At 41.0% G+C, this 14,589-nt stretch overlaps 1 protein-coding gene across 1 annotated transcript in view; it reads left to right on the top strand.

Moving 5' to 3' along the window:
- TIAM2 (TIAM Rac1 associated GEF 2) overlaps positions 1 to 14,589 on the top strand; it is a 190,383-nt gene that overhangs the window by 131,123 nt on the left and 44,671 nt on the right. Inside the window, exons 13-15 of the mRNA XM_075267751.1 lie at positions 690 to 768; positions 2,328 to 2,420; positions 5,925 to 6,185. Of these exons, the coding sequence (XP_075123852.1) occupies positions 690 to 768; positions 2,328 to 2,420; positions 5,925 to 6,185 (433 nt within the window). The remainder of the gene's footprint in view (positions 1 to 689; positions 769 to 2,327; positions 2,421 to 5,924; positions 6,186 to 14,589) is intronic.

Below are 14,589 nucleotides of genomic sequence, written 5' to 3'. Positions count from 1 at the left end.
TTGTCGGTGGTGTAACCCAAAAATTTCAGGTTCTGTTGAACCAGAAATTTTTTCAATATCTGTAATGATCACTGTAGTGGCCACTATGGGACATAGTACTATGTGAGGAGGCCACTGTGAAACATTATACTGTATGGAGGAACTACTATGGGATATTATACTGTCTGGAGGCCCCTTCGGGACAGTATATTGTGTATAAATAGGGCATTATTCTGTGTGGGGGCCAGGAAAGGAGGTGCTATGCCATGTGGGAGTTTGGAGGCCTGAGTCATAAATTTGCTATGGGGCCCAGTCTTTGCTAGTTATGCCCCTGAAATGACCCATACCTTTAACCCCCATTTGTAATTCTTTTTTTTTTTTTTTTAATGTAGATTGTGAGCCCCGTATAGAGTTCACAATGTACATTTTTCCATATCAGTATGTCTTTGGAATATGGGATGGAAATCCATACAAACTCCTTGCAGATGGTTTTTTGCCCTTGGTGGGATTTGAACACCAGGACTCTGGCGCTGCAAGGCTGCAGTGCTAACCACTGAGCCACCGTGTGGCCCCTATCCATTTTTAATTCTTGCAAGTAGTATTCAAATCCTGCTACGATAGCTGCTGTGGTGAAAAGACTAGGAAGATGACATTTTATGCAGGAGTTGTGATAAAGAACAAATATTCACTAACATTGCTTTTATTTTCAGGTATTTGATGAACTAGAAATATTCCCTTTGGGAATTTACAATGTACATCTTGTCAAATCTGGAGGTGAACCTGATTTTGGTAAGTTAAATTAAAGGAACATGACCACACATCCAAGTACTATACACTGATCTTTGCGTCTCAGAAAAATGTACATGATGAATATTTGGTTCTTTGTGTACATTTTGATCAAGGGGTGTAAGGCAACTAGCCACTTTATGGCATCCACGGTACAGTGGGCTCCTATGTTTTTGGATGCAGTACTGCATGTCAATCTCCATGCCTGTCAACTGCATGGAGGTTGTACTGCATGTTAACAGCAGCACAGCTAATATGCCACACAAGGGAAGGCGAACCAGCTGGCCAAAAGCACCCCTGCTGCTAGGGTAAGCCCCCAGGTTCAAAATCACAGTAATGGCAGCCAACACGCAGCACTACACCATGTGAACAGATCTCAGAAAATTCACCTTTCCATATGGTCTCAGTCAAAGGTGGGAAGATCCCTAAATCCCCATGCACACAAAAGAATACAGTGTTGGATTAAAGGGCTTTTCCAGGATTGAAATATTTAAGAACTATTCTCAGAATAGATCATCGACGACAGATCGGCTGGTGTTCAACATCCAGCACCCCCACTGAACAACTGATAGCACAAGCTGCAGAACAGTGTACAGAGATGGAAGTACACAGATTTGTAAACTGTAGTTAATGCAACTCAACACCTATTCACTTAACCTAAGATGGGCCAAGTGAGAACCAGCATAAAAAACACTGCAGAAAAATGGTTTCCTTTGGGACTTTCTGCTCCTTTATACAGCTTTTCTGCTGTGGATTTTTTTTCTGCAATATGTGGGTGAGATTAGCCAGAATCCCATCCACTTTGCAGGTACTATAAAACAAAGCGTTTTCGGAAAGTTGAGTTTCAGCCTTATAGGAAACCTGTCACATTGAACAAGCAATGCAGGCTGTAGGCAGCAGGCTATTCAGCAGGAGGAGCTGGGCATATATATATATATATATATATATATATATATATATATATATATATATATATATATATATATATGTGTTATATATATGGTTTTGTGGGGAACAATACAATTCCATATAACTTGTCATTTATACAGTTCTATCTCAGCTTCTTCTATGCTGAGAAGTCAAAGAGGGAGTCGGAGACTAAATGACAGGTTGTACTGAATCTTTCCCCGCAAAACTATATATCAATCAGCTCTCCTTCGGCTATATAACGCGCTGTAGGCAATGCACTGCTTTTCCCATTTGACAGGTACTGCTACTATACAACAAGAAATCATTGTTATAGAGATGAAAAGCCAAGGTCCTTATAATAGCTCCTTCACATGCCAGTAATATTGCTCCATGCAGAAACTGTAGATTTAGAGCCAACGTCAGGATTGGATATTATTATATATTAAGATGAGGAAAGCCTTTTAAAACAAATATATAAAATACTGTAATATAATATAATTCTGTAATGTAACGCTGTTAAAATCTCATTACCTCTGGGGGGAACATTATTCATGTAGCTACATCCAGTCAAATTTTTGTTTTGTTTTGTAATGTAAAGTATTAGGGTGTTTTCAGTACTTTCTTCTAATGTGCAACACACGTCTCTTTTCCAGGATTTGCGGTTGCTGCTCAGGTTGATGATCATAACAGTCTTACTCACATCTATGTAAGTTACGTTCACCCTGATGGACTGGCCTATAGAGAAGGTAGGTATATGTGTGCTTTATAGTTTTACATTCTAAGGGCTCATTCACACTACATATACGGCAGCTTATTCTGAACGTAAAACACGTTCAGAATAAGCAGCGTATAAAGCAGTTCCATTCATTTCTATGGGAGCCGGCATACAAGCGCTCCCCATAGAAATGAATGGGCTGCTTTTTTCACTATGAGCAGTCCCATTGAAGTGAATGGGAAGTGCTGGCTTGTACGGCTAGCTCTGCTCATGCCGAGCCATACACTCAAGCACTTCCCATTCACTTCAATGGGACTGCTCGTAGTGAAAAAAGCAGCCTATTCATTTCTATTGTGAGCGCTCTTATGCCGGCTCCCATAGAAATGAATGGAACTGCTTTATACGCTGCTTATTCTGAACGTGTTTTACGTTCAGAATAAGCTGGCGATTACGTAGTGTGAATGCACCCTATAGTAGTCTTGTTGTCAAATCAACATGACCAAAAGTTATTCCTCAAGTATTATGAAGGTGTGACAATCTTTGGCATGCCCAGTTAAGAAGTTATATGTGCCCATGAACTTAATTATGTAGGTTAGGTGCACCATTTTAATAAATTCAGTGCAAACAGCCAAATTACGGTCAGTCTTCACATATGGTGTAGACTAGTATTCTTACTGCAGGGGTTATTGGCAACTATAGTAACATAGCAGCTAAGTTTGGATAAGGTCACATGTCCATTAAGTCCAACCTATAAACCTACAATGTTGGTTCAGAGAAAGGCAGAAACCCTATGAGGCTGTACTGGGGATTTGTATAGATGTATGTTGGTGTGAGATGCACTCTCCAGATAATATGTGGAATAAGGGTCCCAGACTTCAGATCCAGTAAAACAAGGATTCCACTTCAGAAAAAGTTTGTTTTAATACCTTATTCTATTCACACATGTGATATGGTAGAGTGTTACATAAGTAGTGATGTTTCGGCCACAATCCTGGCCTTCATCAGACTCTACAATAAAGGGATATACAAACAGTAGGCGAACAATAGACTATGTAATATGTAATATATAATACATAATATAATAAAAAGGATGAGATGAATCCCGCAAGGGCAGAACAATATACATATGTACATGTAAGTCACTTATACAGATAATCGAGATATGTTATTCCAATTGCTATGGTTACCATACATGAGATGTTCCAAATACATAACACAAGTTTAAGTCTATATAATCCATCATGCTGAAATAATGACTATATTCCAATGGTGACAAAGTCCCTAAGATGCATGGCCGATTTAATCCCATCACTAAGATATGAGATAAGGAAGCATAAAGTAACAATGGTAGTGTCTCGCAGCCTGCATCTTAACCGGAGGCTGATCACATGACCACTCTTGCGATCTTGGTATCTGCTGACTTCGGTGCGCACATACAGTGGCACCCAACGTGAGCACCTGGGCATCGCTGTTGCAAACACATGTATGGGATGGTGGTCATAATTTATGTGAAGGCTCGGCCCCTGGACTTCCAGAAGATCAATTTTCCTGCACAGCAGTATGCCCTCTCTATCGGCTATTTCAGGAAAGCCTACATTGCCACAGATGTGCACTGACTAGCATTGATACCCCTTACAGAATCTCCAGTTATTGTCTGATGTCCCTTAGTCACTGTCACTGATTCATATCACACTTAAAGTGTAACTCCCATTTTATTTATTTGTTTTTTTTGCTGTTGTGTCAGGGGGTTAATTTTTGTAATATACTTTAACAACCTATCAAACTCCTATTAATAGAATACAGGCTGTAATGTTCCCATACTCAGTGTGCTCAATGCAGCATTTAGAGCCGAAGCATTTACCAAAGAGGGGAGTAGTCACTTCAAGTAGCTGTATCTCTGGTTTTCTACCACCTACAAAAATGGTTCTGGTATGAAAGGAAAGCTGACATTGAAGTACTAGCTATACCAGAACATGAGATATCACTAGTGAAAAACACAGTTCGGAATGCAATTTTTCAAATTCCTGACTGTTTTTAACTAGTGATATTTTTTTTAATTCTTTTACAGCTAGTATTTCAATGTTAAGTTTCTTACCATACCAGAACCATTTAAATCTCTCAATATGCTGTAACCTAAAACACAGTATATAGATTCACCAGATATCCATCTGGCTAGGTTGCTTTCACCGTGATTATTGTCAAGACATACACAATGTTAAATTTTATGTTCACGTTTGAACACCAATTTACATTATATATAGATGTATAGAAATTTACATAGGAGTTTGAGTACATTTTTGATGTAGGCCCTGTGTACAGTACAGTGAAAAAGAGCAGAGCTACAGGGAGACGGCGACTCCTAGCATCTCCTATAATGGAAGGAGTCTGAGTCTCTGTACCAAATTCACCCCAGGAAATGCAAGCAATATTTAGCTGAGCCTTATAGCCCATCAGTAAGGCTGTGGTACAAGGTACAGTTACATCCTCATCAAAAGTTGCATCTAAAAACACCGATTCTGTTTTCAATGTGAGTGCAGTTATTGGTTAGGGTGAAAACAGAATAGCCATCAGAGTAGCCATCTAAACAGTAGATTAGATGCAATACCTCTAAGCTGCAATATATTGTACATTACTACCTATGTGTATTAGACCAGGAACTATTACACATCTGTGCCTAATACAATACAATACTCTAGGGGGCCCAGAGCGTGAAAGAAGGGGCTGTAAAAAAAAAATGTCAGAAAATGTTAACAGAGCAGAGGAGAAGCTCAGGCAAGATGGCAGCCTCCGTAATCATATATAGAAAATAGTATAAAAAGTTTACAATTAGAAAATAACATAGATTTGGATATTTCATTATTTGGTTTATATAGATATAGATAGAAGGTACCGTAATATCACTATAAAGATACAGGTAAAAAATATGCAAATCTAATCTCCTGGATGGAATTAGGAGAACAGAGTGCACTCTGTACACCACCCTATAGAGGGCGGCATCCTTAACATCATGAACGACTCAGTTATAAAGTCTTTTAATCATAATGTGGATTTAATTGCTAAATCAGTATTTCTGTCCCAAAAGGAACAGATTCCCAACTATGGACATCTGTTCCTTTTGGGACAGAAATACTGATTTAGCAATTAAATCCACATTATGATTAAAAGACTTTATAACTGAGTCGTTCATGATGTTAAGGATGCCGCCCTCTATAGCGTGGTGTACAGAGTGCACTCTGCTCTCCTAATTCCATCCAGGAGATTAGATTTGCATATTTTTTACCCATAATCCCTAGCGGAGCAGGAATGACTTGTAAGTCTCCGTACTGCCTATGTAGGCAAACACTCTCCCTAATGTGGACGAGTGCCCCCATACCCTATAAAGATACAATAAGAAACTACTTAACCTCGAATTTCTAAGACTGTTGTTGGAAATTTTATTTGGTTTTGGGCAAAATTTATTAACGACAAGCAACGTATCAAGCCTCTGGTCATGTCAGAAGTCCTAACCAACAGATCTCATTTGTTTCTTTATTAGGCCTTCGCAAAAAAAATGAAATAGTCTTTATTAATGGAGAAGCAGTTACAGACCTTGACCTAAGGAAAATGGAGTTTTTATTCTCAGAGAGGAGTGTCTTACTGTCATTGAGGTCTTGTCACGCTGATGTCAAACCATCACTAACCTCATCATGGCCAGAAAATTACATTTTCAAAGATCAGATGAGACCTTTACCACCAGTGAACCAATCTCAGCTCCTAGAGGAATTCCTGAATACTTTCCGAAGAAATTCTATGAAAGGTAAAAAAAAAAAAAAAAAAAGTATAAAGAATTATGATTATTGTAAACATTGAGTTTGCATGATATTCATTATTTTATGTAACCATTTAATCTCCTTTTAGATTTCCATTGATTCATTTATTAGCTCTCTACAAAGCAGAATATCACACAGAGAAAACTTTTATGGTTTAATAGTCAATCTATAGTTCCAAAACCATATTTAAGCCACTGTAAAAATAATTGTCCAGTGTAAATGCTTTCAAAGAGGATTGATTGATTCTCATTGATTTCTATAGGTTGTGCGTAGAATAGTTACTACTACATGATGCTCACTGGTTAGCTCTCTTGTCTTAAGCCCTGGAGTTCTGGATTCAAAACCAGTCAAGGAAAATGTGTTATTGACATCCACACAAGCAAAGAAATCAAACCATAGATATCCATACATTAAGTTATATGTAATAATGAGAAGTGACATAGGTAAAAAGTATTCAACACACTGACTAAAATTCATTTAATACTTTGTATATAAGCCTTTCTTAATGATGGCAGCTTCAAGATGTCTTCTGTATGGAGAAACTAAACACATGCATTGCTCAGGTTTTCATGGCCCATTCTTCCACACAAACACTCTTCAATCCTGAAGGTTCAGTGGGCTCTTTCTATGTACACTGAGTTTTAGTTCCTTCTATAGATTTCCTATTGGATTTGGGTCACGTGATTGTCCGGGCCATTCTAGCAGCTTTATATTCTTTCTCTGGCACCAATTGAGAGATTTTCTTGGCTGTGTTTGGGATCATTGTCTTTCTGAAATGTCCACCCTCGTTTCATCTTTATTATCCTTGTAGTTGGCAGCAGATTTATATCAATATCAATATATTATATCAATTCATCCTTCCTTCAGTTATATGAAGTTTGCCAGTGCGGTATACTGAAAAACAGACCCACATCATAATTTTCCTACCTCCAAACGTCATTGTTGGTATGGTGTTTTTGGGGTAATATGCAGTGCATTTTGGCCCCCAAACCTGGTATGTATTATTATGGCATCCAAAGAGTTCAATTTTGATCTTATCTGACCAGACTATATTCTTCCAGTATGTAAATGTTGTTGAGCAAACTTTTAATGCACTAGAACATGCCTTTTATTCAGCAGTGGGGTCTTGTGTTGTGAGCACATACAGGCCATGGAGGTTGAGTCCAGGCCATGAAACCATTGCACCTGCTGATTCCAGGTAGTTTCTGTAGCTCTCCACTGGTGGTCCTTGGCTCTTGGACAACTCTTCTGATAATTCTTTTCACTTCTCTGAAATCATTCAGGGAGCACTTGTTTGGCCATCAGTTGAACCAGCTGATATTATTTGTCACTAAATGTCAGGATTGCTCTCTAATTCACGATAGATTGTTACTGGTGTCAGGGCTTTCCATGGCTTTCTGCACCTCTCTTTCTTCGTATGTTCACTACTTTTTTCCCTGTGTCCTTGCTCATTACACATAACTTAATGTATGAACATCTATGGTTTGATTTCTTTGCCTGTATGGAATGGATGGGTTGTTACCAACATCTGGACATCTGGTGAGAATTTTGTGTCAATAGCACCTTTAGGAATATATTTACTTAGAAAATTGGTGACGTGTTCAACACTTATTTCACCCGCTGCATCTACTGTACACGGAGTTTGTTATGCCCTCTCTGTGTTTGCGTGGGTTGGCCCACGCTCCAAATATTCATACTGATAGGGAATTTATGTGGGCCTTACATGGTCCATGAGAATATCTGTAAAAGTGCTGCAGACATCGTATTCCTCGTTCGGTTATGCTCACGGGCAAGGCACAGGGAGGTCCCGGGGTCCTGCATCTCCTTTACTACTACTGGGCCACTTATTTGTGCTGCATTCCATTTTGGGCTGCTTCCTGATGCGTTTACCAGATGGGTAGAGATTAAAAGGCTGTGGTTGGCCCCGACTCACCCCAATGCCTTCCTGTGGTCCCCCTCCCCCCCTGTCCCAGTTATCCCTCTAATATGCCCCATTCAATTTACTAGATCCATTTGGGCTTCATGCTCTGGCTGTTTCCGCTTGCTTCACCCCGCTCTTCCATGGTCTCTTTTCTTTACAACCCGCTCCTCCCGGAGGGGCTGAGGTCTCCCATGGTGCGCTCCTGGGGTGGGCTGGGTTTATTCCATGTGTCTGATCTTTTTCATTGGAGCTCAGGCCCTTTGCTTACTTCACTGCTTCATATGCTGGTTTCAGAGTGGTTTCATTATCAGCAGATCTCACACTTTTTGCTCACTGTCTAGGAGCTCTGCGGGTCGCTGTCCCTACCATTTTTGAGAGATTGTGCCGTGCTGGCACCTCCACTAAAGGGTTGATTTCTGATATTTACCGGTTGCTGTCCTCTCCGGAGAGACAGACCCCCAGGTTCCCAGATATATGACTCATTGGTCCTCTGACTTGGGAAGGCAGATATCCTTACCTCAGTGACAGATCATATGGTCTCGGGCCATCAAATCCTCTACTTGTATCACCTATCGTGAGACCCAGTATAAGATTCGATTCCACTGGTGTCATACTCCGGCTCTCCTCCACACCCTTAATCCCAATGTTCCCTCGGTCTGTTGGAGATGCCTCTCTGGCCTGGGACTCTGTCACATTTTCTGCGACTGCTGCTTGATTCGTCCTTTCTGGCTTGAGGTTAAGTCCCTGCTGGAGGATGTACTCCTTCATGCTCTTCCACTGGATCCGTTGGTCTACCTCCTTAACCTCCCTCCCTGCTCTCTGAGCAAAACATCGTCCGTGTTATTTCTTTTGCACTGCGGCTAAATCCCTCATAACCCGTCAGTGGAAGTCTACCCAACCGCCCTCAATTCCCTTTCTCCTGGCCCATATTAAGGATGCTAAATATACGTAAGGAGTCCCCAGGGGTGAACCTACCCCTTTCGCCGCCCGAGGCGAACTACAGAAAGCCGCCCCCTTCCCCCGGGAGGAGGGGGCGGGGCCTAGCGCCGTTCGCAGGCACGGAGAGGACCTGCTCTCTGCCTGAGCATGAGGGGAGGCTGCTGGAGCAGCGCTGCTCCAGTGGCCTCCCAAACCACCGCTCGGTGCTAAGCCAGTCCAGGACAGCTTGTCCTGGACTGGCTTAGGAAAGCAAAAATGCCCTCCCTGGGGCCCTGGCATAGTGCCGCCTGAAGCGGTCGCTTCAGGTCGCCTCATGGGAGGTGCGGCGCTGGGAGTCCCTTACGGCTTCTCTGAACAATACTGTGGAGAAGTTCCGAGCTGTATGGGCGCCCTGGGATTCCTATTGTTCTACTAATGGTCTCTGATCTCTCATGATCTCTCATCCCCCCCCCCTTCTCTCACTACCCCTCTTTTTGCCCAGTGTTTTCAGTCTGTTCCTTAGTCTTCTTTCTCCCCCCTACTCTATTTTTGTTACTGATTTGCTGTTATTCCGCCTTTGCGGCTTTATTGACCGGTTTTTGCACTGACTGTTGTCTAATGTTTTGGCAGCTGCCTTTGTACTTATTTCTTTGTTATTTTGTTAAAAATTTCAATAAATTCACAGTTTAAAAAAAAAAAAAAAAAAAAAAAGTGCTGCACAATATGTTAATCCTATATATACATATCCACCATTTGAAATAAATTAACTGTAATAATATTAATGTAATAACTGGGTCATTTGAGGCATTTTTTTTGTGGTTAATGGACAATAGTGCTGATGCAAGATACCGAACTATCAGCTGTGAGCAGGAGATCCCACTACCTACCAAAGAACTACCACATGTTATCATGATAGCTGCATATGTCCCCACCTCTGCAAAAACGTTTCTGCCTGTTATATCTACATGCTGTGCCCCCCTCCTCGTGTCCTCCAACCACGGTCGGGCTGTATTATTAAACATCATTCAGCACAGAGAACTAAATGATCCTGCAGTGTGTCTGTGTTTCTTTCTTTTTTAGTTGCTAAAATTCCTAGTATTTCTCTGCCATGAGCTTGTACGTGTTTCTCTCTTGTTATATACTACTGTACCATCTATGAAATGGTATCACTGAAATGTCCCCATTGTGGGACTATTAAAGGATTATCTTATCTTATTCTGTAAAGTGGGAGCTGCTCTTTCCATTGGCGCTCCTCTAGGCTATGGCCACTTTTACATAGCAGTATTCTAGTCCAAACATAGAAAGAGTTGCAAATAATCTCAATATATATGTGGATATAAGGTGTCTATGTCTCACTGGTTTTGGCTTACAAATACTGCGGTGCAAAAGTTGATGTCATAGCGGTGGGAGGATCACCACCAATAAAGTGGTGTTACAGACAGGACGTGGTGAGGGTCTAAGCGGCAAGAGCAGTGCTCCAGTGTATATTGTATATTATTTGTCACTCTAATGTGCTCTGTAATACAGTTGGGGCAGTTGAATGTGCTTGGGGAGGTGAAAAACGCCCTTTGAAGAGTTTGTCTAAAATAAGATATTGATTGCCTATTCTTAAATGGAGCCTGTCACCAGACCCCAACATAACCACACACCCTGATAAATATGTTACATGAATCAAAAGGTGTTTTCTTGTAAATCAGAGCCCCTGTTGCCAGGATATCACTGTCTTAATCAGTATGCAGATGAGATGTTTGGAGCAATAAGACAGTTACTGCGTACCTCTTTGGAGCAATAACATCACCCAAGAGGTATATGGCATAGTGACAAAAAGAGTGTTATCTCTGTAATGGGTACATCAATTTACCAGGGTGTAAAACTGTTTGATTCAGGTGACCATAACCCGTCTGTGGGGCTGCGTTGATATGCAGGGTTCTGACAAACTTCCTTTAAGCTCATTATCAGATTGTTGGTGTTCGGATGCCTGGTAATACCAAAGATCATGATGTACAGAGTCGGAAGCACATAGCTCCCTATAATGTGTAATAGCCATGTCAGGGTACAGCTGCTCAGATATTATGTAAGTAAATCAGTGCATTGCAAAGATTGAAATCTATGGGGTAAACTCACGCCATAAACTGAAAACCTTTGCATGACCTTTGGTTTTTTTACAACATGCGGGTAACATTTAGTAAAATCCCGTCCACTTTACTGCTACTATACATAATAGCATAAACCTGTGTAAAAACAAGAGAGAACAAGGGCACACATACAGTCCTATGAAAAAGTTTGGGCACCCCTATTAATCTTAATCATTTTTAGTTCTAAATATTTTGGTATTTGCAACAGCCATTTCCGTTTGATACATCTAATAACTGATGGACACAGTAATATTTCAGGATTGAAATGAGGTTTATTGTACTAACAGAAAATGCGCAATATGCATTAAACCAAAATTTGACCGGTGCAAAAGTATGGGCACCTCAACAGAAAAGTGACATTAATATTTAGTAGATCCTCCTTTTGCAAAGATAACAGCCTCTAGTCGCTTCCTGTAGCTTTTAATCAGTTCCTGGATCCTGGATGAAGTTATTTTGGACAAACAATTCAAGTTCAGTTCAGTTTGATGGTCGCTGAGCATGGACAGCCCGCTTCAAATCATCCCACAGATGTTCAATGATATTCAGGTCTGGGGACTGGGATGGCCATTCCAGGACATTGTAATTGTTCCTCTGCATGAATGCCTGAGTTGATTTAGAGCGGTGTTTTGGATCATTGTCTTGCTGAAATATCCATCCCCAGCATAACTTCAACTTCGTCACTGATTCTTGAACATTATTCTCAAGAATCTGCTGATACTGAGTGGAATCCATGCGACCCTCAACTTTAACAAGATTCCCGGTGCCGGCATTGGCCACACAGCCCCAAAGCATGATGGAACCTCCACCAAATTTTACAGTGGGTAGCAAGTGTTTTTCTTAGAATGCTGTTTCTTTTTGGACGCCATGCATAACGCCTTTTTTTTATAAACAAACAACTCAATCTTTGTTTCCAAAATGAAGCTGCCTTGTCCAAATGTGCTTTTGCATACCTCAGGCAACTCTATTTGTGGCGTACGTGCAGAAACGGCTTCTTTCTCATCACTCTCCCTGACAGCTTCTCCTTGTGCAAAGTGCGCTGTATTGCTGACTGATGCACAGTGACACCATCTGCAGCAAGATGATGCTGCAGCTCTTTGGAGGTAGTCTGTGGATTGTCCTTGACTGTTCTCACCATTCTTCTTCTCTGCCTTTCTGATATTTTTCTTGGCCTGCCACTTCTGGGCTTAACAAGAACTGTCCATGTGGTCTTCCATTTCCTTACTATGTTCCTCACAGTGGAAACTGACAGGTTAAATCTCTGAGACAACGTTTTGTATCCTTCCCCTGAACAACTATGTTGAACAATCTTTGTTTTCAGATCATTTGAGAGCGGGCTGTCCATGTTCGGCGACCATCAAACTTAACTGAACTTGAATTGTTTTGTAGAAAGAAATGGTCCAAAATCCCTTCATCCAGGATCCAGGAACTGATTAAAAGCTGCAGGAAGCGACTAGAGGCAAAAGGAGGATCTACTAAATATTACTGGCACTTTTCTGTTGAGGTGCCCATACTTTTGCACCGGTCAAATTTTGGTTTAATGCATATTGCGCATTTTCTGTTAGTACAATAAACCTCATTTCAATCCTGAAATATTAGTGTGTCCATTAGTTATTAGATATATCAAACTGAAATGGCTGCTGCAAACACCAAAATATTTAGAACAAAAAATGATTAAGATTAATAGGGGTGCCCAAACTTTTTCATAGGACTGTATGAGACACATTGTCTGGTGTTACAAAAACAAGGTAAATGATTCACCCTCAGTAAATGAAGGTTTGCCGACCCACTCTGTTCATCAGATAATGCCCCTTCAATTACAGCAACAAGTGTAGTAAAAGGCCCAAACTTTCTTTGGTCTCAATCCTGAGAAAGCTGGGTGCTGTGTGGCATTCCTTACAGAAGTGCACTGGGACGATCCATGGCTTGAACAATAATTCATTGTAGCTAAAACAATGCGTCTTGTGCTTAAAAACACTTCAATAAGGTATATGTTCCAGTGCATTTCTGTGAGCACAGCTTTCCCAGGACAGATCACTTTGACACAGGAGAATTTTTGGCCCGAGTGTTGCTCCTTTACTACACTTGATACATAGTATGTGAGTTCCCTACGGCTAACCTGCTGTAAGTACTATCTGTTTCACCCCAGCCTAAAGGACTTTTCCCACAGGGGACATAAGCCAGCTAATAACTGTCTGGATTATAAGGGTGACATCATTGAACTTCCTCCATTACATGAACAGCATGTCTGCGGGTGAAGCATGCTCCCTGATGTTCCATTCATACACCAGGCCCTAACAGGTGCAGAGAACCAGTATTGAAGAAGCTCCAGTCATTTCAAAAATCAGCCACATATCCTTGTGCCATAATGGAAATTTGCACTAGTTAGGAACTAGCGTAGATTTCCATTATAAGTCAGGCCAAGAAACTAGCGTGTTAATGAACATGTCAGGCTGAAGCATCCCTGCGGCCACTCACACAGCCTCGATCTGCCCACTTTGGCATAGTGTTGAACAGGGGTTGTGATACACCTTTGATACAAGAAAGACCCTTGTGCCAATTGTGCACCACATTATCATCCATCTATGCCATATCACTGATATCACTTAACTGTATCCTTAGGCACAATAGAGATTGAATGGCGCAGCTGTGTGCGTGCATGCCCACCACTCCATTGATATTTCTTTTTGACGCAGTCATGCAGTGAGAAGAAAGGGAAGGCTCAGGGCCCCTGTTCTGGTGATCATGGGAGCAGATGGAGCCCTCAGTGAGCAGACATGTAATGCCTATTCTGTAGATCGGTAGTACATGTCCATTGCAAGACAACCCCTTTACATACCAGCAGCTGCTAATAGGAGTGCAGAAAAAGCACTTGTTATTGGGGCCAAGTTGCAGTACCAATTTTGTCTTGAGGCTGTGCACGGGGACATCACATTCACTTGACTACGTCATCTATCGGCTCAGGACCTTTACTTTATCTTCCTTTAATGAGAAGATTAATTTTACTTTATTACGGAAGCCTTTTCTGAGGATGAGGATGCATCTATAATGATCTCTCCAATCAAAGTTTCAGCTTGGTAAACAGATCAATTTCTTTTAGCCATCTAAATGCAGTTCTAAAATCAATCTTCCGTCTGCCCAAAGTAGGTACAGCCAGAAATGTTCTGATTAATATGCAAGACAGATATTTTTCATCAGAAATGCCTGTCATGAGCAGGAGATGAAAAAGTTCTAGATGTGTTGGTTACCCCTTCATTTTCTGTTTAATCGAAACAGCCTGATGCTAGCCCAGTCTGTTCAATACTCCTTATTTTTACATGTATGCCGCATGGTTTATAACTCAGTATTATATTTAATATATATTATATTTTGTGCAAAACAAACAATGATTTTACTACATTTAAGGGTCACGATGTCCAT

The sequence above is a fragment of the Leptodactylus fuscus genome, chromosome 3 (assembly GCF_031893055.1).
Source record: "Leptodactylus fuscus isolate aLepFus1 chromosome 3, aLepFus1.hap2, whole genome shotgun sequence".
Taxonomy (NCBI): Eukaryota; Metazoa; Chordata; class Amphibia; order Anura; family Leptodactylidae; genus Leptodactylus; species Leptodactylus fuscus.
This window is presented reverse-complemented; position numbering and strand designations above follow the sequence as displayed.